The 25,905-nt window shown below is 39.1% G+C and overlaps 1 protein-coding gene across 2 annotated transcripts in view; it reads left to right on the plus strand.

Annotated features, from left to right (window-relative positions):
• The first annotated feature begins 556 nt into the window (after window positions 1–556).
• The window catches only part of Lipm (lipase family member M), a 29,597-nt gene continuing 4,248 nt past the window's right edge, over window positions 557–25,905 (plus strand). Inside the window, exons 1-7 of one of the 2 annotated variants that reach the window (XM_019204672.1) lie at window positions 557–635; window positions 10,674–10,779; window positions 16,648–16,765; window positions 19,812–20,010; window positions 20,847–20,956; window positions 25,003–25,139; window positions 25,276–25,422. In XM_019204672.1, the coding sequence (XP_019060217.1) occupies window positions 619–635; window positions 10,674–10,779; window positions 16,648–16,765; window positions 19,812–20,010; window positions 20,847–20,956; window positions 25,003–25,139; window positions 25,276–25,422 (834 nt within the window). In that variant the 5' untranslated portion in view covers window positions 557–618. Of the gene's footprint in view, window positions 636–10,632; window positions 10,780–16,647; window positions 16,766–19,811; window positions 20,011–20,846; window positions 20,957–25,002; window positions 25,140–25,275; window positions 25,423–25,905 lie in introns of those variants that run through there. The other variant, XM_010605008.1, reaches the window with a different exon arrangement.

Genomic DNA, 25,905 nt, shown 5'->3' on the forward strand with positions numbered 1-25,905 from the left:
GTAGTAAATATTGGTCATCAGCCTGTGACCCTTTTGGAAGGTTGTGAAATCCTTAGGAGGTGTGATCTAGTGAGAGGAACTTATGTCACCAGGGGTATACCCTTGAAAGGGATACTGGAAGCCCCACCCCGTTCTGCCTCTTTGCTTCAAGCAAAGGTAAGGACTTTCTCTGTCTGTGCATCTGCCTAATGTACTGCCTGATCATAGAAAAGCAACTGGACCAACCAACCATGGACTGAAACTTCTAAAACGGAGCCAAAATAAACCTTTTCTTTTCAGTTGATTGGCTCAGATATTTTGTAACAATAATGGAAAACTGAGCAAAACAACCAGGTGAAATCTTCCATAGACTGAAATCTTCCATAGACTGTGATGAATACACTATACATGGGAAAACATTAACCAGTGAACTCTACAGGGCAGACAGGGAAAATAGCATCCTCAGACTAAAGCAACTCCAGAAGAATTTTAGCTTGAGGCAGTGAAGCTGGTTGCTAAGGAGATGGCTGATTAAAGGGAAGCTCTGCTGGTTCAGTGTCCTGGTTCCTTTCCTGCCTTGGCCTTCCTTTATACGGTAGCTTGAGGACACACCATTGCTGAATCTGCCTCCTTCAGCAAATGAACTCTGCACTGAGGTAAGTCATATCCATGGCTTTCGCTGCTTCTGAATTGTACTCACTGTCTTAGATTAAATAGATTCAGTAATATTTTCTCAAATTGAGGAAAACATGATTTATTGTGTATTCAGCTAATTGAAAATAATCTGTTTAGTATAAACAGTTTAGAAAATAGATGCTAACACAAACACACACTATCCATATCTATATCCCTCTATAGATATTTAGATCTATATATCTGTATCTTTAACCTCAGAAACCCCACTTGGTTAATGTTGATAGATTTCTTTTTGTTTTCTTTTCTATTCATGTTTGTTTGTAACTTCAAAACTATTCAATAACTACTGTTTAGTAGTCTTTCTTTTCCCTGCTAAAACATTTGATGAACACTATGCTTCTAATACAGTTTTACAGTAATTTTATAGTGGCCGAATGGAATTTTAAAGATGAACTAAAATCTATGTACACATATCATTACATGGATATTTATGCTATGTTCAATTTTTCACTATTTTTCTTCTCAATATTTTTGTTCACCATGCATAGCTTCTGAAAATAAATTTTTCATCTAAGAAAATTTAAATTTTTCTACACATTGCCAAATTTCCTGTGCAAAAGTTCTAAAATTTTACACAAAAAATGAATATTTTAAAAGGAAATGAATTGCAAAATTCAAGTGTACAACGAAGAGGAAAATTGATAGTAACCTTTTGGAGGAGAGAAAAAAGTCTTTTCATATTTCATGGGATAAGCAAGAAAATCTGCTTTGCTTCCTTTTGAATTGATCATGTACTACAGAAAGAAAACAGAAAAAGATGATGCTCTGGAAATGTAGTAACCTCTTAAAAGGTCCACAAGATATGTTAGGAAATTTATTCCTAAAGACATTCAGGTGAATTTTTAAAAAAACTTCTAGTGTCAGAGTTCTCAGAGAGTTTCAATGGATGGAGAATCCTCATTATGGCAAAAAACGGAGGTCTTTTGAAAGTCTTTGTCTATTTCTGAAAAGTCTGGAACACATAGAGTTGATGTGAGACTGGGTGATTTAACCAGTACAGGTAATCAATATGTGCAGCGGCTGTTTACACAGACTGTGGAGAAACTCTGATTACTCACGTTTTGTGTTGTCAAGGCAAAGCCCACAGCGGCCATGGAGGCCAAGCCCTCTCCAGCCAGGCAGATTAGTGGAAGCTCGTGCACAGACTCTGCCTATTCTAGTGTGTGGTCTATTGCAGGGATCATCTGTTCCAATCTCTTAAATTTCCACTGAAAAAATGAGATAAATTTCCAAGTAACCAGCTTTATTTTTAAGCTTTTCCACCTGACACCCACAAAGTGATAATTATACTAAAAATAACTAAATAGAAACAATATATTAACTGGCTTCTCTGTGCCAAGGACCCTGCTATGCACTTCATATACATAATTTATCTTGGCTTACAACACTGCTGTAAGAAAGATAATGATTATTATTGTCACCATCATTATTATTAATGTGTGGATAAACACACTGAAAAACAGAAAAATGTCCAAGGGCCCATAGATGGTGAAAGGAAGAGATTTGAACCCAAGTCTTCTACATTCCACTCTTTTGTATTATCTCTTCTAGATAAGTCTCTTCTAGGTGAACCAGTACCTTTAGGTTTCAATTAGTAATTCCAGGTTCCAGAATTGAACACATACCTATCCCTGTACCTCTCATCTCTTAGTCCCTTTCATAAGAGTTTGTGGTGTTTTCTGCAGCTGAGTGATACTCAAGCCTAAATTTCACAAGCCACCCAAGCCTGACTCTCCTCCCAGTACTGCAAGACTAAAAGAATCTCCAACCATTTCTCTACTGTGTACAAAATTTTCAAAATTGCAAAAGTTCACCATATAAATATGTATATTCCAATTTTTTAAAAAAAGACCTAGATATAATGTGAGAGGACAGCAATTATAGAAACCATTCTCCAGTGATTTTTGAAGCATTTTTAGAAGCAAAAACATCTTGAAGAAAAAAATAGGACACAGATTCCAACATATAAAAAATAATTCCAGTAGTAGACGGCTAGTAAAGTTTATCATATAAAATTCAAATGACAGTATTTTGATGATATTCATCTTGGCTTGTTCTTTAATGTTTCCATTTTGTATGGCTATATGATATGATTAAAAACTTCACAGATTGTACTTGAAATCATAATTGTTTTTAAACAAAAGTTATAAACAACCTCAGTTCTTTTCTATTATATAACAGAAAAACTTTTACTCTGATGTTCTAGCAGAAGTTAATGAATTTTGCAGTTTGATATATAATATAACCTTATACACTTGCACATGAAGCAAAATATCCCTTCATGGGTGGGGGCATTAGGTGATGGACAGTCTCTTCTACTTAGCGTCCTGTAGACCAAATCTGCACTATCTTATTCTTTAGGCTTTGTGACACTGTATTTATTAAAGACCAGCTTGTTTTACTGATGTTTAATGAATGTTTAAATCCACTTTGAGATGAAAGAAATTGAACCAACATAAACTATCATTATCTGTGACCTTTATGTGTATGCTTTAAACCCCTGCAGTTTCTCTTTACAAATTTTAAAATCTCAGAGGTGATGGTTACTGTGAATCATCATTTGACTACATTTTTAGTGCTAGTGAATTCAGAGAAAGCCTTAAACCCCCCCAAATTCTTATTTCACTTTCTTTGACCACATTCCTGTGGGGAAAGGAAGCTAACCTAGGAGAATTTGCCCTACGGCTCACTCCCTTCAGTCTGTCTGAGTGTGTGTGTCACGGGAGTGCCCCCAAACCCAGCTCATCTCCGGAATAATTTGATTCATTTCATTAAATATAAGGTGTTTGGCCCCAAATCTAGAGATTCTGCTTCAGAAGCTTTTGTGTGTGACCTGAAATCATCATCATCAATTAGGTCATTCTGATGACTGTGAATGTGATTTTCTGAACTATGAGAGGTAAAGTCAGTTTTGAAAACTTTGGCCCCATCCCACACTAATAAAATCCAGTACTCTGAAAAGGACACAATAGTATATATGTTTGTCATCTGGAAGATTACTGTCTGTCGTAGAGTGGTGTGAATAAATCATTTCAGTGTCATCTCATAGAAATGAGCCACCTCATAGAAATTAATGAATATTGCTCCTGAGATGGACAATGAGAAAAGGCCACATTTTTTTTCTCACATGGAAAGTAAACAACTACTAAACCCTGATGGCAAGTTCATATGTGAACAATTTTTGGAAGCTTTATCAGCAGATACCAAAACCCAGTCATTTTAAACAGAAGGGAATGTGTGTGTGTGTGTGTGTGTGTGTGTGTGTCGTGATTTTTTCCCCCTGATCTACGTTTATGTACTGTGATGACTCCCATATTTCTCAATTTCATCATTGTTGACATTTGGGCCACATGCAATACTTCTTTGTGATGGGGCACTGTACTGCGCATTCTAGGGTGTTTAGAAGCACTTGCTTGCCTTTGCCACTAGATGCCACCAGTACTCCCCTAGTAATGATACTCAAAACTCCCAGGTATTGCCAATTGTCTCTGGAATGTGAATGCTTCTAGTTGAGAACCATTGCTTTAAGAAAATCATCTTTCTGGAGCTCCAGATTTTTATAACATCAGATGAGGGGTAAAGGTAACATGCATTCAAATGGAATGAAAAAGATATAATAAATGTCTGGTAAAATTAAATAACTAGGTAGAAAAATATAATTCAGATCCAGTACTACCTCATACTGAAAAATAAATTTCAAATGGTCTGGAATCCAATGGAAAAATTATTAGAATATTGAACATATAAACGAGATAATGTTTAACCTTGAGGTAAAGGAGATCTGCCTCAGCAAAAAAGAAAACTTCTTAAATCTTAATTCCATAACATTTGAAAATATGATTAAATCATAACTGAATTTCCCGCAAACCAATATTAAAGAAAATATATTAATATGTATAAAACTGAAGATCAATATCCATGGTGAAAAACCCCAGCAAATCATTAAATTTTATTTTAAAACATAGAAGACAGGCTAACAATTAAAAAGGCAATTTATGAAGCAAAATTAGGCAGCATACATTTAAAATTCAAAGATTCCCTATAACTCAAGAATATTCAACAATCTTGATCCCATCAGATGGACAAAATTTAAAAAAGATCTTTGAAATGTAGGAGTGGTAAAGGAAGCATGGAGGAACATCTGTGTTCATGCTCTATATGAGAAGTCACATTGCTTCAGTCTTATAGTGGGTAGTTTAGCAGTAGCTGTCAAAACATGGAGTGTATAAGCTTTCCCCAGATACTCTACATCTGTAACTGTATTCGGTAAAAATACTCAAATATGCACACAGTATGTGTGGACAAGCTTACTTGCATATATGTGTGTGTGTGTGTGTGTGTGTGTGTGTGTGTATCTTGGAGTTAGATAGGTAGAGACAGAGATAAAGGTACAGATAGGGATGCAGATACTGGGGATTGATCCTAGGACGTTGTGAAAGTTAGGCAAGCACGCTAAGTGCATCACATCAATATACTGTGTCTTGTTAACGCCAAATAAGGTAGCTTCAGGCAGCTGTTAAATAAAATGAGATATAGTAAAAATGTTGAAATGGAAAGGATTTTTGTATAGTAGAAAGTGTTAGACTCCTCAGTCCAGCCCTGCGCAGTGGGGTTTCCCCGCCCCGAGGGAAGAGGATCCCATGGGCAGGAGCGGTGTCAGCTCTGCACCCGAGGACACAAGAGAGGGAGTTTGCCAAGGCCTTCGTGGACGTGAACCTGCTGCTGGGCAGACATCATCTCCAAGGGGCGGCAGAAGATGAGGAGCTTGAGCTTCTGGAGTGCACCACACCGCGCAGGCCACGTTGCAGATCAGCCACAGCTGGAGGGCTTTCAAAGTTTTATCCAAAATGACAAAACACTGCTAAAAGTAATTGAAGAGGGTGTCACAGAGATTATAAAGATATTCCATGTTCATGGATTGGAAGATTAAAATTTTCACACTACTACAGATTCAATGTAGTCTCTATAAAATGCCAATGATATGACTAACAAAAATAGAAAAAAGAATCCTAAATTGTCACAATACCAATAGACTGAATAGCAAGAGCAATCTTGAGAGCAGAAAGAACAAAGGAGGAGGCATCACAGTACCTGCTTCAATATAGACTACACAGGGGTACAGTATCAAAACAGCATGATAATGGTATAGACCACTGGTGTAGGCCAGTGGTGCAGAATAGAGGCTCCAGAAATGAATCTACTCATCTCCAGGTGGCCAGTTTGGCACAGGTGGCAAATACACAGTGTTGGAAAGGACAACTTCTTCAGTAAATGGTGATGGGAAAGCTGGACACCTACATGTGGAAGAATGAGATGAGACCCTCACTGTTTGTCATGTACCAGAATCAGCCAAGAGTGGATCAGAGGCTTACATGTAGGGCTTGACACTACGGAACCACTAGAAGTACACATGGGGAGCGTGCTTCTTGTCTTTGTCCTTGAATTTTCATCTGCCTCCCAATTCCATTCCAGCTGATGCTAGTACTCCTGGGAACACATCTTGAGAATCACTGCCTTAGGAAATACAGTACCTGTGGCTGGTTTCGTGAATTGGGTGAAGTAAAGACCAGGATTTCAAGGCGCACAGACCCTCATGGAATGAGATCGATTTATCCTTAGTGAGTTCTAGGGAATGAATGACTGTCTTCATGGTCATTTTTATTCTTTTCTGTAAATGAGCCTTCAGGATCAGATCTAAATAAAATCTGCAGATAATGTAAAAAACTGTTAGAACTATACATAAATGTGTAAATATCCACCTATTTTATTTTTAATTTTTATCACTGGAGTTGCATATATCTGTTCAAGTTATATAATTATGTGTATTTGTAAACACAAAAGTTTCTTGAGGTATACACATTAGATTGTGGGAATTAGCATCAGAAAGAAAAGCAGAATGAACATCTTAGTTTATGCAAGTCGTCATGTCTGAAATTTTAACGCGAACATGCATTTTATAATGTCCTATTAAATTGTATAATCTAAAGAAAAATAAGATGGCTGAAGTAAATGGTTTATGGGATTCCAGCACTCAGGAGGCTGAGGCCAGCTTAGGCTACATAGTGAGTCCAAAGCTAGCCTGAACTACATAGTGATTTTATTTTAAAAAGTAAGTTTTATTAAACCTAGTTCTGAAAAACTGTGAAAATGTATGTCACCAAGTTTATGTTCATGCCATAGGTTCATTAAGAAGAAAAAGGAAAGGAGAAAGGTGCTATAATTCTTTAAATTCCTACTGTATCATAGGTTCCATGTTGTATAGATTTTTGCATTGATCTTCACAGCTTCTGAAGGTTCGATTACCTGAGGCTCTGTGATATTGAGTGGAATGGAGATCAGTGGCTCTGTAAGGGATGAAGTCAGAATTCACACTTGAATTAATGTAGGAGCCATGTGATTACCATTCTCCATGCGAGGTGTTTCCTAGCATCATGAGTCGATAGAGACATCCTGCTTCATCTGACAAGTTTTGGGAGAGAGAGCTGGAGACCATTGTGCAGGTGCAACTGCCCTGCAGTGTAATCTCATAGCCTGCATAAAGTAAACCTGCTGAGATAAAATGGTAGCTCATTCTGCACTGCGCATTTTGTTTTTAAATTAGTACACATTTGCAGTACATAATGATTATATTCACTGTAGAGGGTCAGTATATGCACACACACACATACACATCTCAATTGTTTTTATGTCCTCTCTCCCTCCCCCAACTCCCCCCCCCCTACTCTTGGTCCCCTTCCCTTTTCCAAAGATCTGGTCGTGACATCTGTCACCACATTGATCTCCAGGGTTGATTTGGCTGGTCTGCCTGACTAGGCAAGTGTTCCCTTTCTCCTTCACTTTTCCACACGTGTCCCTCCTGAAGCTGTACGCTCAGTCTGAGAGGACAACCTTCCACAACAGAGTAGGGCCATTTCCTGGGTCAAGGGTATACGAGTAGTTAGCTCCCCTGCTAGAACCCCCAAACAAACTCTCAAAGTGTGTTCTCATGTCCTTTAACCTTCACAGCTGCCCTAGGTGAGAGGAAGGCATTATTGCTGTTCACATCTCACAAATAAGGAGCCTTGGGAAAAAGAGCAAAATGTCTCAAAATCACATACACAAGTAATGGAGTTTTTTACATGACTCCACAGCCTATCTTCTTAATTAAAGCTTACACTGAATAGTGTTTAAATTTTTTCATAGCTAATTAGATTTTTGAGAAGGAAGAACCAGAAACTATAAGGTTTAACTCCTAGACCAATGCTAGGAGTCAGACCGAAGGTTGTCTGCTTCTTTTGATGTCGAAGGTTGTGCAACATGCCAGCTCTAGGGTGCAGTTTATGAAAAGCCTTCACGTGTGAGTTGAAGTAGCTATGATACCCAGTAAAGTCAGAGTGAGAATCATGCATGTGCAGGCCTGTCTGACCAGCTAGGAGGGCACACCCACTTGCCTGTTAACAGAAGGGGTGGGGTGTGAGTTGGACTCAGGACAAACATTTTGCTTATTTGATCATACAGTGATTACGATAAAAGCTTTAAATTTGATTCTCATATTGGCTCTGTGGCATGCCCCCAAGCCCTCAAATCTGTGGAGGTTTTTTTGGTTGGTTGGTTGGTTGGTTTTGTATTGGTTTGGTTTGGCTTTTTTGAGACAGGGTCTCATTATATAGTTCAGGGCTGACCTTGAACTCACTATACAATACAGGCTGGCCTCAAACTCATGGCAATCCCTCCTGCCTCAGCCTCCTGTATGCTGGGATTGTGTGTGTGCCACCTTGCCTGGATAAATCTGTGGTTTTAAACTTGAAAAATATTACTTCAGTAAAACCCAGTTCCATACTGGAAGTAAGGGAATACCACTTTGAGAATCTTCCAATCTGGAATTCAAACAGAAATGAGAAGGACTTGCAAGGAATTTGCACTTTCATTTTGAAAAATGATTTTTTCTGAACTACTCTTTACTGCCACCAATTATCTCATTAATAAATCTCTATAGTATTCACAGGTATATTCACTCAATATAGAAGTTGGTCATTTTGTAACACTTACAGGTACATTATATCTTCCAAATTTACAATGACATCATTGGGAATTATTCTGAATTTAAATCCAGAAGAAGCTGGCTGTGGTGGGGACACACTTATAATCACAGCACCCTGGAAAGATGGAGCAGGAGGGTTGCAAGTTCAAGCCCAGCCTAGGCAAATTAGCAAGACTCTGTCTCAAAATTAAATAAAAATTATAAAAGGCTGGGGATGTAAAGGTCCTAGATTAATTCCCCAGGCCACACACACACACACACACACACACACACACACACACACACCCAGAAGGAAACTTCTTAAAGAGACGATATTACGAGAGTAAAATAACTGCTTCCTGTAGTAGGTGAGGTTTCATTGTTAAGTGATGAGGAAGACACTGAAATATTTCATATGGTCATAATACCCAAGAGGGCCTTTAAATATCTGAAGTTTACTTCTCACCTTACCACAATCTAGCCAATATTGACCAAATCATTTAAAGTATCTGAACATGATGAATGAGTTTTGTTTTTTTTTCTTCTCTTGGCTATCTAGCATTTTAATTCCTAAAATGTCAGCAGTGCAAGGCAAAGCTCCTCTCAGAGACTCTATTTTGTTTGTTCGTTTGTTTTTGGTACCGGGATCGAACTTGGGCGCTTGTGAGACAGGCGGCGGAACCACTGAGCTAAATCCCCGGCCCTCCGAGATTCTATTTTGCCTAACTTCATTGATCTGTGTGGTTCGAAAGTCACGGGGCTCTACGGAGCCCCGGCAGCTGCTCCCTCTGCTTTTAAATTAGGTCCAGTCGCTCCTCCTGAGCACACGGTAGGCAGTGGTGGGCAAGTCCAGACCCCACACTGGTCCAGCTAAGGGAGCAGGGCTGCCTCTTCACATCAACTGGCCGGCCCTGCCAGCCCTGCGTGGGGAGGCTGAGTCACGGGAGCAGACACAGCTCATCCACTCGCCTTTCCAGTTCCAGCTTCTGCTTCTTCACCCACACCTTCCCCGACTCTGGAAATCAGTGTGGCTTGGCTGCTGAAAGCTCAACTACGAGGAGCTACTGTAAAGATAGAAAAATCTTTCAACTAGTATTTTTTAATTAACTTCCAACACATTTTTTTAACTTAAAATGACAGAGGAATCTTCCTTTCTGGCCAGCTCAGTTCTTACTAGGCCAGGTAACAGCTCCTTATTGCATCACAGACGATTGAACTGGGACGTTCAGTTTATGATGATAACTAGTCCGAAACTCATCATTTTAGTTATTACAGATGATTTAATTACTAGGTATCAGTCTTCTAGAAATCAGTGACTACAAACCAAAGTAAATGTTGTATATGTCTGCTTAATTGAACCATATGGAATGGGCTAAACAATACCCCTAAGCATCACTAAAAATAAAAAAATGTCCTTAAAGTTTGGGGCATTTCACATAAAAGCCACCATAGCTGCTTTTATTCATCATCCAAAGGACAATGATCGCCAAAGCTGCAGAAAGTGACTATAGAAACTCACTGTGTTTTCTTCAGACTTCATATCTTTCTACTCATCTAAGAACTATGAAAAGTAGGGAGGACTGGGAGGAAGGTGCTACCTGTGATCCTTATTACTGGTGGGGAAGAGCAAAGGTTTATGGGCTGTCTCAAATGCATGAATCTGTGGGTTGCATCAAAGGAGGTTTTGCATACTTAGAAGTGGAGTGACTGGTGATTGTAATTTTGTGACTGTGACGGAGAAGCAGGTGGAGCCACATGGTATTGAGACATCATGGGCAATGCTTTCAGCTTGCTCGGTGTTCTATTCCTATCAACTAGGCTTACTTAACTTGTTTCAGAACTGAGGGAAGAAACTGAAGCTAGAAAATAAATGAACAAGTTTTAAACCTACAGATCCTTCTTTTGACTTTAGAGGTAGTAATTATATTGTCAGGGAAAATAAATGCAGATGTTGGACCATGTCAGAAATCCTGTCAACAGCCTGGATTGTTTCACGCAGAGTGGAGATGTGGCTTCTGATTCTGGTGGCACATCTGCTTCAAAGAAATGTGAACTCAGGACACTTGCCAACTAAAGCTGTGGACCCCGAAGCATTCATGAATATTGTAAGTTGGGGTTTTCATAACATTATGGGGAGGTGAAGAGCCTTCGATGTTAATGTTCACATCTGCATTGTATATTACATTTATCTATGGTTATGATTCATCCTAGGAGAGTATCCTAATAAAGTATCACACTGGACTGAAGGAATGCCAATCTGGGGGCTAGCAGATCTTGAGGCTGCTCAAGCAAATTAAGTAAATCTGAGTGAATGATTGAATCCCTTTGAGTTTCAAACACCATTTAATTTTTCTTTGAACTCTTAGGTTAATCCTATGCGCAAGAAATAATTGAGGTAATTTGGGCCAATTTAATATTCTTGATTATTTCCATTTTGTCTGTATTTTTTCTCTTTTCCTACTTTCTCCTGTATTATGAAAGTATCAACCTTGACTTGGTGTTTTCGGTGCACCCACCCTTAGTGTTATCTGGGGCTATTCTAATCTGCTCAATAAAAGGACACAGAGTGCTGAAGAAGGACTCCTATGAGTAAGATGTATGGATGCTGATACATCCGTGTAGGTCTCCTGGACAATTTTTATTGGTGGATGGTAGAACTTACTTTCCAATTTTAAGCTGGCTTTTCATAATGGCCATGTATAGTAACACTTATCCCATAGTACACACTGTGATAAAATCTGCACAGATACTATTTCATTTCGTCTTCTATGATCATTTACATTTTTCAAATTAAATAACTGGGATTAAAGAGGTAAAGCAAGTTAAACAAGGTACTGTGCTGGTACATGGTGGAGCTACAATTTAAATTCAGGCTTGCCTAAACACAAAGCCTGTAATTATGATCATCATGCAACAAACCCTCCCAGCTGAGCAGGAGAGGTGTGATGAGAAAAACAGCTGTGTGCTAAAGCCCTTGCTCCCGTACTTATCTAATACCTCACAGGAGGAAGGTTTTGTTTGGCTATTTGTGTTACTCTGAGTAGAAGCCAGGGCCTCCTGCATACTAAGCAATCGTTCACCACTAAGCTACGTCTCAATTTCTTCAAGTTTAAGATTCTTTGTACAGAAGCTTCTAGAACAGGCTACTGGGGAGGGGCTGATGCAGAAGGATTGCAAGTTCAAGGTCTACTTGGGGAATTTAGGGAGACTATCTCAAGGAAAAAGAAGAACAATAACAACCTCAAAAAGCCATTGAATTGGGCTCTGCTCTTGATCAATTAATTACCAGGCAAGGGAAATAGAAAATTCGTAAAATTATTAGTGTCAATTCAACACAGGGTCAGAATCGATTCTGACTTTGTATGCAGATACACATGGATTAAATAGTCTGTCCTTTGCTCTGGTATTCACTCGTGTATATTTTTAACAGGTGTTTATTGAACGCACAGGTGTTTATTGAACCCCTGCTGCAGTGCTATGAAGCCACAGAAAGATGTAAAAACAGTCAGGAGTCCTGGCTTAATGAAACTCACAACCCAGCAGGAAAGACAAATATTCATTTCCTAAGAATGGTAATGATGAGATGAAAGAAGAAATCTGAACAGGAGGAACTAACCTGGGAAGCATAGGAAAGTAATTTTGCAGTGTGATTTCTTAGCCTGAACTCTGGAGGATGAATACGGGTTCAGTACGACTGTGGTGGCAAGGGGGTCAACATGTGAGGTGACTGCGGCGGCTGAGGGCTTGCTGTGTACTAGGAGAGCAGAGGTAGGTTAGGGTCAGTTGACTTTTAAATTGAGATTTTGTTTCTTTGATATTGCCATAGTAATGTGTGTTCATCACATAAAAATAGGAGAAAAATGCAGGGGACCATAATCACTAATATATTCTATACCCAGAAGTAACCACTTATAACTCTCATGTGCACTCTCTTGTTCTTTTTTTTTTATTTTAGAAGTTTAATATTACAAAAATAGTTACTTTATGCACATACATCTAAATATAAGAATGGACAAATCAGGACTCTAAGAAAAGGCAAAAAAGGAGGGGAAAAATACTTTTCCTCAAGTGTTCCAACTTTGTGATCCTGGGTATATTTCTGTTCTGACTTCTGGTTCCTTGAGAGTTCAGAAAAGCTAGAGTCCATCTTTACTTCATCTCAACTTTCTGTGGGCACCGCCAAGAAAATTTACTTTTTGTTTTGTTTTGTTTTTGCTTTTAATTTTTTTAATCTTATTGAGTTTATTGGTACATTTTAGGTATACAGTACAGTGACATTCATCATTGGGATCTTGTACCCTTACATGACAGATCTTGGCTCTCATTTTTTTTAGAACATTTACTTTTTATAAATTGCAGGTGAGGGTTATTCAGCGAACTGCAATCCCAGCGCTATGGTAGGTGAAGGCAGGTAGATCTCCAATTTGAGCCCAGTCCAGGCAATTTGTCAACTTATCAAGGCCCTGTCTCAAACAAACAAACAAACAAACAAACAAATGAAGGAAACAGAGTTGGGGATCTAGCTTAGTTCAAGGCCCGGGGTTCAATCCCCAGTACTGAAAAGTTATTCAGTGAAGCCCTTGGAAAATATTAGAGAGCACAGATACATTCATGCCATTCAATTCAGTTATTATTATTGTTGTTGTTGTTGCTGTTGTAATTGTTATTATTTTGGTGTGGGGATTGAACTCAGGACCATATACTTGTGAAGCAGGAGGCAGAACCACTGAGCTAAATCCTCTGCCCCAACTCAGTAATATTTAAGAGATATTATTCTTTATTCTAGGCCTAGAACTTATAAGAGATGTATGGCAATATCTCATTGTGGTTTTTTTTTCAGCTTTAATTGAGTTTATTGGTACATTTTAGGGATACAGTACAGTTACATTCATTGTTGGGAATTTGTACCTCTACATGACATTGTCCCTGCCCTCCCTTCACCCCCTCTTCCCCTCCCCATCTACAAACACTTTATTTCCATCTTTTCATTCTCTCACATGTTTTTCTTTTCCCTTATTACCCTTCCCCTACCCATTCCACCTTCCCTACACCTTTAGCTCCTTTCTCTTTTGTTCCTTTAAATCTATGGATTTTTTCTGTCTTCAAATACAGAATGCTATGCAATAATTTACTGTTTTCCAAGGTTTTTTTTTCTACTTAATGATACATACCATGAAGAATTTCCCAAAGTTTTACCTAAGCATATCTCTTCAGCTTCCCAAGTTATGTTCCATTTTGAGGTGTTTATTCTTGTCCCAGGTTGGGGAACAGACAGACTATACGACAGGACTCACATGCAGAACGTTTATTAAGGAGAACCTTCAGAGACTAATGTGGTGGTGCATGCCTGTATTCCCAGCCACTGGAGAGGCTGAGGCTCAAGACCAGGATGAGCAAGAGTGAGAGACCTCGTCCTGTCTGTCCGTGGAGGAGTGGGAAAGAAAAGGGACAAGGGGGAGGAGGAAGGTCAGAGAGCGCCCCCATGGGAAAGAACCAGGAATGAAGCAGGAGCTGGTAAATGAACAAGGCTAGTCGCAACTCTTGCCTCTCAACACCAGCCTCAGCAAAGCCTACCGGAGCTGTGCAGCAAGAAGAGTCCTTCAGAGTTTGCAAAGCCGGGCTGAGATAACAAGTCTTATACCCTAAATAAAGCAATCTCTGGACATGGCAAGAAAGGACGTGACCTTGGAGCCTGTGGCTCTTCATAACTGAGGCCCTCTCCAAGGAGGTGACAGCAGCTCAGTTAGACAGCACAAGTCCTTCCCTCAATGGGATCTGGGTGGAGCTTCTCAGCATCCACCCCAGGATTTATTTAATCACTCTCCCATACAGTTCTTTACTATTGTAAATAACACATCCATACAGATATGTTTAAATACAGATCTGTGTCTGTTTTTCTTTAAATTTTCAAGGGTGGATGATGGGATTAAAAGTCAAACTTTTTTTATTTTGGGAGGTTTTGGGGGAGTGAGACAGGGTCTCACTATGTAGTCCAGGCTGGCCTTGGAGTGCTGGGATTACAGCACCCAGCTAGACATTAAATGCAACTGTAATGTGAAATTTAAAACAAAATGTAAGAGTTGAATATGATTATGCAAACTTGCAAGGTCATAAGCAATATCTTACCCTTTAGAATAAGGTGGGTCTATATTTTTATGCCTGTCAATTTATGTACTGCTATTATCCTAATAAACTGTCCTGCCAAATTTACTGTGCTGACTATCCTTAGACAATGTTCACTGAAGCCGTAGTTTTCTTTCTGGAATGTCTATGCCTCTAATCCCCTCCTGCTTGGTTCTCTTAGGTAACTCCTATTCAATCCTCAAGTCTCAGTGTCTCCTTCCTCCACAAAGCCCTGCCCACTTTGTCCTCCCTGCTCAGAATTTCTTTACTTCTTCCTCATTCACTTCCTCCAGCCCTCACTTGACACATTACATAGTCTCTCAGTAACAGTCAGATGCCCTTGATTCTTGAGTTTGGTATATTTATCTTGTGCCCAAGCCCTCACCAAGCAGTCCACAACACAGAGTCCTGAAGAATAGTCCCAGCATCAGCAGAATCAGCATCATCTGGCAATCTGTTAGAAATGGTGAGCCTTCAGGTCCACCCGCTCTACTATATCAGAAAATTTGAGATTAGAGTCCAGCTTTAACTAGCTCTGTAAGTAATTCTGATACTTGCTGGAATTTTTTAAAAGTTAAATATGCAAGGGCGAGGGGTTTAGCTCAGTGATTCGGTTTCCTACTTTGCAAGAGCAAGGTCCAGAGTTAGGTCCCCGGTACCAAAAATAAACAAAGAAATAAATAAAATTAAGTATGCAGTGGTTGTCCCGCACATGCACACACATGCACATATGCACACACTTACACTATATTCCATAAGACTTGCTTAACTGGGTTTTATTTACAGAGGCAGCCATGGGACCTGAGAGCTTTCCTCTTAATGACTGTACTCTGTTGTCCTGTATTCTACACTAAGTTTTGAGCACCTAGATTTCTCCTCTTTCACTCTTATCAGTAGCCTCTGACAGTGATAGTTTCTTATCTGGATGAAAACTGTGCAAGAACTGTGATGATGCCTAGGACAACTAGGCAACTTCCTATTTTCCAAAGAGTTTCTACATGTGTCAACTATATGAGGTGGAGATTTTTAACCCAAGGGTCATATATAGCCAACAAGTAATATGAAACTTCTGAAATTGTATGCAAATGTGTTTTTGTGTGCCCACACTTATATCCATTTTCATGTTCCTCCTCAAATTCACTGAGGGATCTTTAATCGAAAAATGTTAAGAACACTGTTCTTGAGTCTATTTTAGAATTGAAAGTGTCTTAGGGAAGGCATGGCCAGGGACTCGGGTAAGTTGTCCTGAAACAGGTGTCCTGCTGGCTGCATTAGGATCACCTGAACTCAGACCTCAAGTGGCTCAAGAATCTCTACAAGCAAATGTCCTGATGCCCACCCAGGTTTTGGGGTTAGTGTTCTGGTCCAGTGTTTAGCAAACATTAGAGCGCATCAGATTTCTTTATCACGCTTGTGGAAACACAAATTGCTGGGCCCTAGCCTCGGAGTTCCCAGTTCAGCACCTGTGGTGCAAGTGGGATAAAAAGCATTTCTAAATAGTGCCCAAATGATGCTGATGGTTTTGGCCCACACTTTAAAACCATTGTCCTAGTCTGGTGTCCATATTAAAAATAGAATAAGTCAGGGAGTAAGGGGAATAGCTTAGTGGTGCAGTGCTTACTTAGAATGTGTGAAGCCCTCCGTTCAATTGCTAACACCATTACAAAAGACGTGAAGACTGGGCTGATTCTCTTGGCTGGTTTTTCTAAGATAACATAATTAGTTGGGGAAAAGCAAAGACTTTCTCATCTATGTCTTACGGCAAGCATCGAGGAATCTATACTTACTTTTAGATTGCTAAGAATATTGCCAAATAGAGCTGATCTCAAAAGAAATTGCTTTTTCCGCAGAGTGAAATCATTCAACATAAAGGCTATCCCTGTGAGGAGTATGAAGTTACAACTGAAGATGGGTATATCCTTTCTGTTAACAGAATTCCTCAAGGCCTAGCACAACCCAAGAAGAAAGGTATGATTTACCCAGTGTCACCCCAGCACAGCAATTTTCCTACAACCATGACTTCCGTATAATTTCAGTGTGTTTAGATTCTTTTTTTATTTTAATGGAATCCAGGACGTTGTGATTGCAAAGTAGGTGGCTGCACCACTGAGCTAGTAGTGGAAAACATGCTAAACATATGTGAGCTTCTGGCTTCAATCCCCAACACTACAAAACAAACTTCATGAAAAATCCACCTCTTGACTCCTGTGCCACTCAACCTTTTCCAAAGCCTCTCCTACATATTATATACATACATACCTGTATTCTAGGATATTCACCAACGATGCCTTGAACACACCCACCAATGCCTGCTCATGAAGAATACAAACACCAGTTCAGAATCTGATCCTCACGACTGCTCCTCATCCAAAGAATACTTTAAATATTAAGGCATTGCCTCACTTTTCAGTAATGCCTTTTAAAGAACCAGGCTCCATCAGCACATTTTAAATGTTTGATACATTTTAAATGGCTTTGTAATTCCACTTTTAAATATGTAAGATTCTCAGTGAATACTGGTTCATAAAATTCATTTTCATTACTAATTAAAGTATTCTCATCTCCCATTTCCATTTGGCTCTAAACTTTTTAATTCTGTAGCTCCTTGTTTGTAGCAGTGGCTACATTCTCTTTCATGCATACAGGTAATAGAATTTCTTTTGTTCTTTCTATATTCCAAATACAGTACTCATTGCTTTATTTTCATTAGTCTCATTTTATTTTCACAATAACCCTAAGACATTACCACTCACCGTGGTTATGTAACTGGTCTGGAATGTCTGTGCTAGTGCTTGCCAGTATGTTGCACTCAAATCCAGATCTGTTTGCCACTGTGGCTCATGTTCTCAACTACAGCCAAAAAGTGCTGGGTAAATGCTATTGGCCTTTGGTGTGAAGAAGCTTCAGGATTCAATATTGTTTCAGTCTGTACTCATGTAGCTTTTCAAAGTCAACCTGTACACTAGCTCCACCGCTGTGTCTTCTACCTGCCAAGCATGTTTCTAGCTCAGTGCCTTGAACACACAGTTGTCTCTTTGGAACATCTTCCTTCAGACACCAGTGCATCTTGCCCAGCCCCTTTTCCTTGACCACTGTACAATAACAGCAACCTCTTGCCGCCTATTGATATTTGGCCCTGGACCCTGCTTTCTTACCCTTATAGCACTTAACAGAACCTGATGTGATAAATGCTTGCTTGTTAGTTTATTGTCTGTCTGTGGCCTACCAGAGTGGAAACTCAATAGGAATAGGGACTTCATCTATTTTGACCTCGGCTGTGTATAGTATCAGAAAGAGTGCTGAGCATATTATAGGTGCTACTGAATACTGTATTTGTAGAATGCAAGAATGAATGAATCAGTCAATCAATCAACCAGTCAATTAATTTGGTATAATAAATGAGTAGCCTGGGAATAGAGAGAAGATATTTCACTAAACCTCAAATCCCTGGAGTGGGTGGGTAAGGCATGGATCTTCCCAGCAGTTGATTAAATGCAGAAGTTGCTAAGTACAAGGATTACCTATAGCCCCTATTCACTAATCAAACTTTGTTTTCTTATATCCTGCTGATTTACTATTTTCTCACTGTCAAGTAGCGTTGTTAAAGGAATCAGCCTTTTAATGCAGTCACTGTGGAATACTCCCTTCTAGTGGCTGATATTGTTCCTGCAGCTGTCCTTTAACTTCAATCGTAGGGCATTTAATGGGATACTGATATAGTGCATTACAGTAAGTTCCCAATTTAGGAATGATTTCCATTCTGGGAGAATGTTCATTCATAAGTCAGATTTGTTGGTAGGTGTGACAAAGTGAGTCTTATACGCCTTTGATACAAATATACAATGTAAAGCATAAAAAACACAAAATACTGTACATAAACTATTTTTACTTTTATAGCTACCTTAAATAGTGGCACAGTACAGTACAAGAACTGGCATCTAGGGGATGTGTGGAGTGAACTGACAAGCAGAGAGCTATTATCTGGAGGAGAAAGGGAGGTGGGAGATTATGGAGCAACATCTACCATCTTTTTGCTTTGGTCCAATCTCTTGATAAGTTTCACCTTTGTTTCTGTAGTTATTGCTTTGTGCTTCACGGCAGTCCCCTCCACTTCACCACCCATTTCCCCTGGCTTTCAGACTTGTTGGGCTCTGACTGAGCACTGAACTGCTGCACCCTGTGGCACTGCGCAGTGAGTGCATGTTAACAATTGTGAGTGTCTGGCAGACAGAGGAGCTGCTCCACTGTTTGTTTGCATCTGTGAATGTTGGTAATGGGAGGTCTGTTTGTATCTGTGAAAGTTCAGAACTCATATGTTTGAAAGTCAGGGACTTACTGGACTGTAATTTTATTTTGATGATCAAAATTTCCTATACTGAAAGGAATTCCTTTCAATTTAGTATATAGGTTCGTTTAACATGGAGGACCTTTAATCATTGCATCATTTTGTATATGTGTGTTTATATAGTCAGATATTATATTAAGGTATTTTTTGTATCTATTTAATCTTAATAATGCTAGTACACACTCTACTGGACAATTATTTTCTTTCTCTCTCTCTCCCTTTCTCTCTCTCTCTCTCTCTCTTTCTTTTTTTGTACTGGGGATTGATCCCCAGACCTTGTGCTTATGAGGCAGGTGGCAGGACCACTGAGCTGAATCCTTGGCCCTCTACTGGACAACTTCTAATACTTTCTGAGGATCCTAGACAAGTTCCCTAGTAATAATTACACAAAAACAATGAAAGCCGTATTGTTTTGAATCTTTTTTTTTTTTGCTAAGCATTGTGCTGTTACTTCTGATCTTTTAAAGCCAGAAGAAAAATCAAATTTCACCACTGATGAGGAAATTAAGATACAAAAATGTGAAATAATTGGTCAAGATAATCCAGATAGAAAATGGCTGAATCAAGATTTGAACATGGGCTTGACTGACTTGAAAGCCCTTGCAGGTTATAAAATAACAAGAAAGGAGAAGGACAAATCATACAATTGAACACCTCTCATGTCTGCAGGTTCCAGGCCGGTGGTGTTACTGCAGCATGGTCTGCTTGGTGATGCCAGCAACTGGATTTCCAACCTGCCTAACAATAGCCTGGGCTTCATCCTGGCAGATGCTGGTTTCGATGTGTGGATGGGGAACAGCAGGGGAAACACCTGGTCTCGGAAACATAAGACCCTCTCCATAGACCAAGATGAGTTCTGGGCTTTCAGGTATATGAAAATCTTGAGATCAAAGTGGGCGTGAAGGTCTTTGGAAGGAGTGGGTAAAGAATTAGGGCTTCAAGTATTTGGATAAGTTATTTTGTTTGTGTTATCGATATCCTAACATGATATTCACCAATTTTGCCAATTTGCTAGAGAGTCTTTGGGGGTAGTATAGGGAATATTGGGCTTCCCATATTGAAGGTTGGATGTGGCTAATGAGGTGTGAATGGTAGTTGGCATCCAGTGATTGAGACTGGACTATGAGATGTGTAGACCCATTTCTTTGTAGGTGGTTAGCCTGAGACTAACTCTTCCATGAATGATAAGGGCTAATACCTCCAAAAAAAAAAAAAAACAAAATGAAGGTAGCGTCTTTAAAAAGAAAGAAAATTATCAATTTGACTAATATCTCTCATGGCCTTACAAAAAGTTTCTGTTTTCACTTAAATTATCTATCAGTAACCACCTGCTCTTGATACATTTCATCAGAGAAGGGTTCCTGCTTAATATTTTCCCATAAAGCAATTGGTATGGCCCTCTGCTGCCTGCTAACAGTGCAAGAGGACCCCACCCCTCGGAGGTGGACCTGTACTCAGTATTCACTGCTGATTATCACTCTACGATAGCTTCTGGAGCAAACAGTATCTGGCTGACAGGCCATGACCCCACAGACACCCAAGAAGCTCAGACTTGAAATAGGTCTTTCCTGAGTGTTGTGAGGGGCATAGTAACAAGTTTTCAGGGCCAGCTCCTCAAGCACTTATTTGTAAACCCGGGAAGGGGGTGGTTCTGTTTGTACCTCATTATAATTTTTCATATAACTTTGTCTTTTCCCCTTATAGTTATGATGAGATGGCTAGGTTTGACCTTCCTGCAGTGATAAACTTTATTTTGCAGAAAACGGGCCAGGAAAAGATCTACTATGTCGGCTATTCACAGGGCACCACCATGGGTAGGTTCAAAGGAAATCCGGTTTGTATACTCAGGAGAAATGTGAGCCAAAGGCACCAGCTGTTCCTTTGCCAGTCATCTCATGCTTCTCTCAGGTCTGGTTTTTCTCCTCTCAGTGACTCTAATCTGAGAGAAACAGGGATTGAGGGAAGGTCTGTGGTGTGGCAGAATGAGCTTGGACTCTGATGAGGATTTAAAAACTGTCTTTGCCACAATTAGGTAAATATCCTTGAGTAAATGCTTTAGCTCCCCAGTCTGTTTCTTCATCTACAAAATGGGGATACTCATGCTCTCTTAAAGGTGTTAGAACTGTCTGGACTAGTTCATATTATAAAGTATGTCAAGTCTGTGAAGGCAGGGATTTCATCTAAGACACAGCTGTAAGAGAAGTTTCTGGTGCAGAGTATGCACTCAGTATATGAGTGAATCAATTAATGAATGAATGAAGGCCTGAGTTCAGCATCTGCCACATGATAGATAACCAATAAATAGAGTACGGCCATCATATTAGAAGCAGAATTGATGGAGTTTCCATAAGTCTCCTTTCCTGCTAATGCCAGTGTCTGGAATTATGCACGGGTGCCCTTTTGCTCTGAGTGAATATATAAGATGTTAAATGAAGGCCCAGTTGCAGCTTGGGGTGGTGGTGGATGTAGATTGTGCCTCTCCTGTCCCTGTATCAGACTGAAATCAATAGGAAAAGTATTCATGGCTTGGATTAGGAGGAAGAAAGATCCTGAGAGGCACAGTGTGTCATAAGGAGGAGGCTCTTTGGGACTAAAAAGAGCTCTTTGTTTTGCCCTGAGACCAAGCCCTGAGTTAAAGGACAAGGCTGGAGTCTAAAAAGAAAAGTGAGAAATCACTTATTGCAAGAAATATTCATTCTTTAAGCAGCACAGCTGTGTTGTTACCAGGATATGTTTATACTCATGAATATGGAAATAGTTTTGTAAACAGTTTAATTTTTGTGAATACCTTTGCTACCTGTGGTTTACTGCCATCTTTATATCAGTCCCACTTTCATAATAAGAAATGGTTTTTATGAGCACCTAACAATGCCAGTCAGTATAACTGAATCATTTTGCTTCATCTCTGCACAAGATATGAGGGAAAGATTAGTAACTGTATTTTACAGATGACTACATTGTAATTAGGGGGCCGCTAAGTAAGACCTGTACTGATGAACTCAAAGCACTTGCTGAATAACTACTATACAGTGAGATCTATAAGTTGAGTAGAAACTATACACACACATTCCTCAATTCTTATCAGATTCTTACTACTTCCACCTCCAGAGTTAATGGAGATGATTGTGACAAATCCTCCCCAAAAATCCAGAAGTAGATTATCTCTAAATTTTGTTGTCAACTAAAAGTGTTGTGAATTCAGGACAATAGTGGGACAATCTTGGCTAGTTTTCAGTGAAACGATGCTTATTGTTCCCTTAAATCCTAGAACAGGTTAGGGCATCAGTCCCAGCCCTTTGGCTTCTGAGACCTCACTGCGCTGTCACTTGGCTATGGGTACTGACTTGCCAAGAGATTTGCTTCTGTAAAACTTTAGAGTGATTATTAAACACTATCACCAAACCATAAATTTGCCTTTTACTAGCTCCTATCTCCTAGAACATAGTAGCCACTTTCCCTCTCCCTGAAATTTCTCAGGTATAAGCTCTGTCCTCAAGCAAGTAGGGAAAATAATGTACTTAAAGTACTTGCTTTGAGGAATATTGAGGGAAAAGAAGCTAGAATCATTAGGGAAAATCCAATGTCCATGGAAATCCAACATGTTCTAGGAGGCGCAATAACAAATAGGTTGACTTTCTCCTGCAAGTTGCTCAGCCCCAGCAGCAAGGATTCCAAGGAGAGAGGCTAAGACTCATGGAAAAGCTTAAACTACACGTGGCTGGAGCCTCTAGCCAATGACCTTTATTATAAAGCAGATAGCACATGTAGTTTAGCACACTAGATCAACCTGTCTCCAAAGAAGGTAAATGCAGCCAAATAACTGGTTATTTTTGTTTAATTTTCCTGCTTTGATTTTGTATAAATGATAACGTTTTATATAAATAGACACTGTCAATATCTATTGGGGATAAGTTAATTCATTGAAGCTTTTCTTGGTATTAATCATGTCACCAAGGGCTCTTTTCCTATAAAAATTCCCTAGAAATCACTTATTATCATTATTCATAGTGACGTTATGCCAAAAATAAAATTGAGGGGCCGAAGATTTAGCTCAGTGATTCCTCTGCCTGCCTGGAAAGCACAAGTTTCCAAGTTTGATCCCCAGGACCAATTAAATTAAATCGTGAACCAGGAATGCTAATGGTTCAAGAATTATGGAGACTCAGGCCATTGGTTCAGTTGGCTCCTTTTTACTGATGCTTTTTAAAGAATAAAATAAATCTAACTTTTGCATGTTAATTTCTTCATTTTATATCACATTAGTAACTTTAGTGACACTAGCTCTCACCATGCCCTTCACAGAAAGGTTATGGTATTGTACATCTGCTTCTACCCTAATATGCAAAAATCTTTTTAAAAATATTGTGTCTATCATAAGTTGTTCAACTTGATATGAAAACAAAGGTGCTAATGATGAGGCTAGATGCAGTTTTGAGAGGAAGGAAAGGATACAAAGGCATGAGTCTTCTGGCTATAAACCGTGGAGCTAACAACACGGAGAAGTTTAGTGTGCTTTGCATGAAGAGAATTATTGCTGGGTGTGTGATATAGCGTTTTCAAATCTTGGCATTTGAGGGAAGTTTTAATCTGGTCAGAATTAAGCTACGATATAGTTAATGTATTTTAAACCTTTTCTTTTTTATTCGTTAAATTTATTGATATATTTTTAGCTATACATTTACCATTTGTACCTTTACATAATATATCTTGGTTCTTATTTTTTTCTCCATTCCCCTGCCCTCCTTTCAACCCCTCCACCCCTCTCTATTTACAAAGACTGTTTCTGTTTTTGGCTTTTCTCGTATTTACTCCTTTCTCTTCTTTCCTTTTCCCCACCCCACTTCTCCTTCCCCTTTGGAACTTTTATTTCAGATTATCTATTATACATTTGGATCCTTATTTACACTTTCAGTTTCTCACATCAGAGAAACTATTCAGTGTCTACATAGGTTTGTCTTATTTATGTATTTTTAACCTTTGCATGCTGAAGCTATAGTTGGCAGAGCAAGAGGTCCTAACAAGTCACTCCTGGGCTTGTCTTTGCATATGGCAGGTGCATCAACTCAGATGCAGGAAAAAGCAGAGAAGAAATGAGTGTTCCTCAATACTCACCTACCTTCTGGGAACTGATCAGAAGTTACATGATTCTGCTTATCCCTCCTTCCCATCTTTCAGACTCCAAACATCAGCCTAGACTGAGTATGCAGGCTTAAAAAAAATAGATTCAGAGCATGATATTTCAAACATAATGACCATGCCCTGACTTTATGTGATAGTCCTATTCTGCTATAGGCTCCACCAATACCTACCCCGAACAGTGGTATTTTGGTGAATTTGTGTTTCAAATCCATAGGAATAGGAACTGAGTTACAGACTGACTAAGATTTGGCAAGTCTATGGAAGAAATAAGAACTGAAATTCAGTTTAGTCAACCTAGTTTAGTCTCTGTGTTATAATTTGTATTCCAGAAAAGTTAAGGATGAAGTAAAACCAGCCAAAAGCCTGCTGACCCCACATACGGTGTTCATGGGAAGGTGTCTACCATGTAGTTGTCTCTCAAAGTTATGAGATTTTTTTTCTTAAGGTCAATATGATTGTATTAAATAATTTAAATATGATTGCATTAATTTATTTAATCAATGAGACTTACCACTTGAAAGCAAATACAGGAGGTATCATAGGAAACACAGAAAAGCTTTTGCTGTGATTCCTCCTCCACACGCCAAGAGCTTATAAATTTGTAGGAGAAGAGATATGACACACTCTATAAGTGAATATTAAAATATTTTGATAAAAGTAAAAAATAGTTTATGATTTCTATGATATTCAGTATCCATGCTGATATATTTTTCTCTTACAGGCTTTATTGCATTTTCCACAATGCCAGAGCTGGCTCAAAAAATCAAAATTTATTTTGCTTTGGCCCCTATAGCCACTGTTAAATATGCAAAAAGCCCTGGGACCAAATTTTTGTTGTTACCAGATATGATGATCAAGGTATGTGACAACTTGGAGAATTCTGTGTATAGATAAAAGTCTTGCAGCCTGTTTTCCTAAACCATATACTTTTAAATGAGTCGTAATTTTTAAGACTACACTGTAATGACTACTGCTTTACATCATATTTTCACAGGGGTTGTTTGGAAAGCAAGAATTTCTGTACCAGACAAGATTTTTCAGACAGTTTGTTATTTACCTTTGTGGCCAGATGATTCTTGATCAAATTTGCAGCAATATCATCTTACTTATGGGAGGCTTTAACACGAACAACATGAATATGGTAAGTGGGAGCTTGGTAAATTTCCAGGTTCCTAACTAAGCTAGGAGTTACTAGATTCATTCCTTAGAGGACCGGTGAAGATCTAGAAAAATGATGTGCACCCAGCAATGTTTAATTTCCAAATTGAAAGGAAATATTGGAAAGGTAAACAATGCTAGATATTAACATCACAGATTATAGATGGAAGAGGTCTGAAAACCTATAGTAAATTGAAAGAAGAAAAAGGAGATTAGAACCTGGTAGATAACAGAGAGAACTTTCCAGTGTCATCCACCTCTCCCCTCAACCCAGTCTCTTTGGTTGTAGTTTAAATTCTTTGATGGAAAGTCTTGGAGCTTCAGTTTGGCTTAGGCACAGCTATGAGTTTGTGAGTGTCCCCAGGGGGGCCCTGTGGGATTCAAACTGTCATGGGGAGGTTAATGCACAGAATGATTTGGGGTTGTGTTCTTGAAATAATTGAAGAAAAGGAAACAGGATTTGGTA

The sequence above is a fragment of the Fukomys damarensis genome, unplaced genomic scaffold (assembly GCF_012274545.1).
Source record: "Fukomys damarensis isolate Sample0158 unplaced genomic scaffold, DMR_v1.0_HiC HiC_scaffold_20, whole genome shotgun sequence".
Lineage (NCBI taxonomy): Eukaryota > Metazoa > Chordata > Mammalia > Rodentia > Bathyergidae > Fukomys > Fukomys damarensis.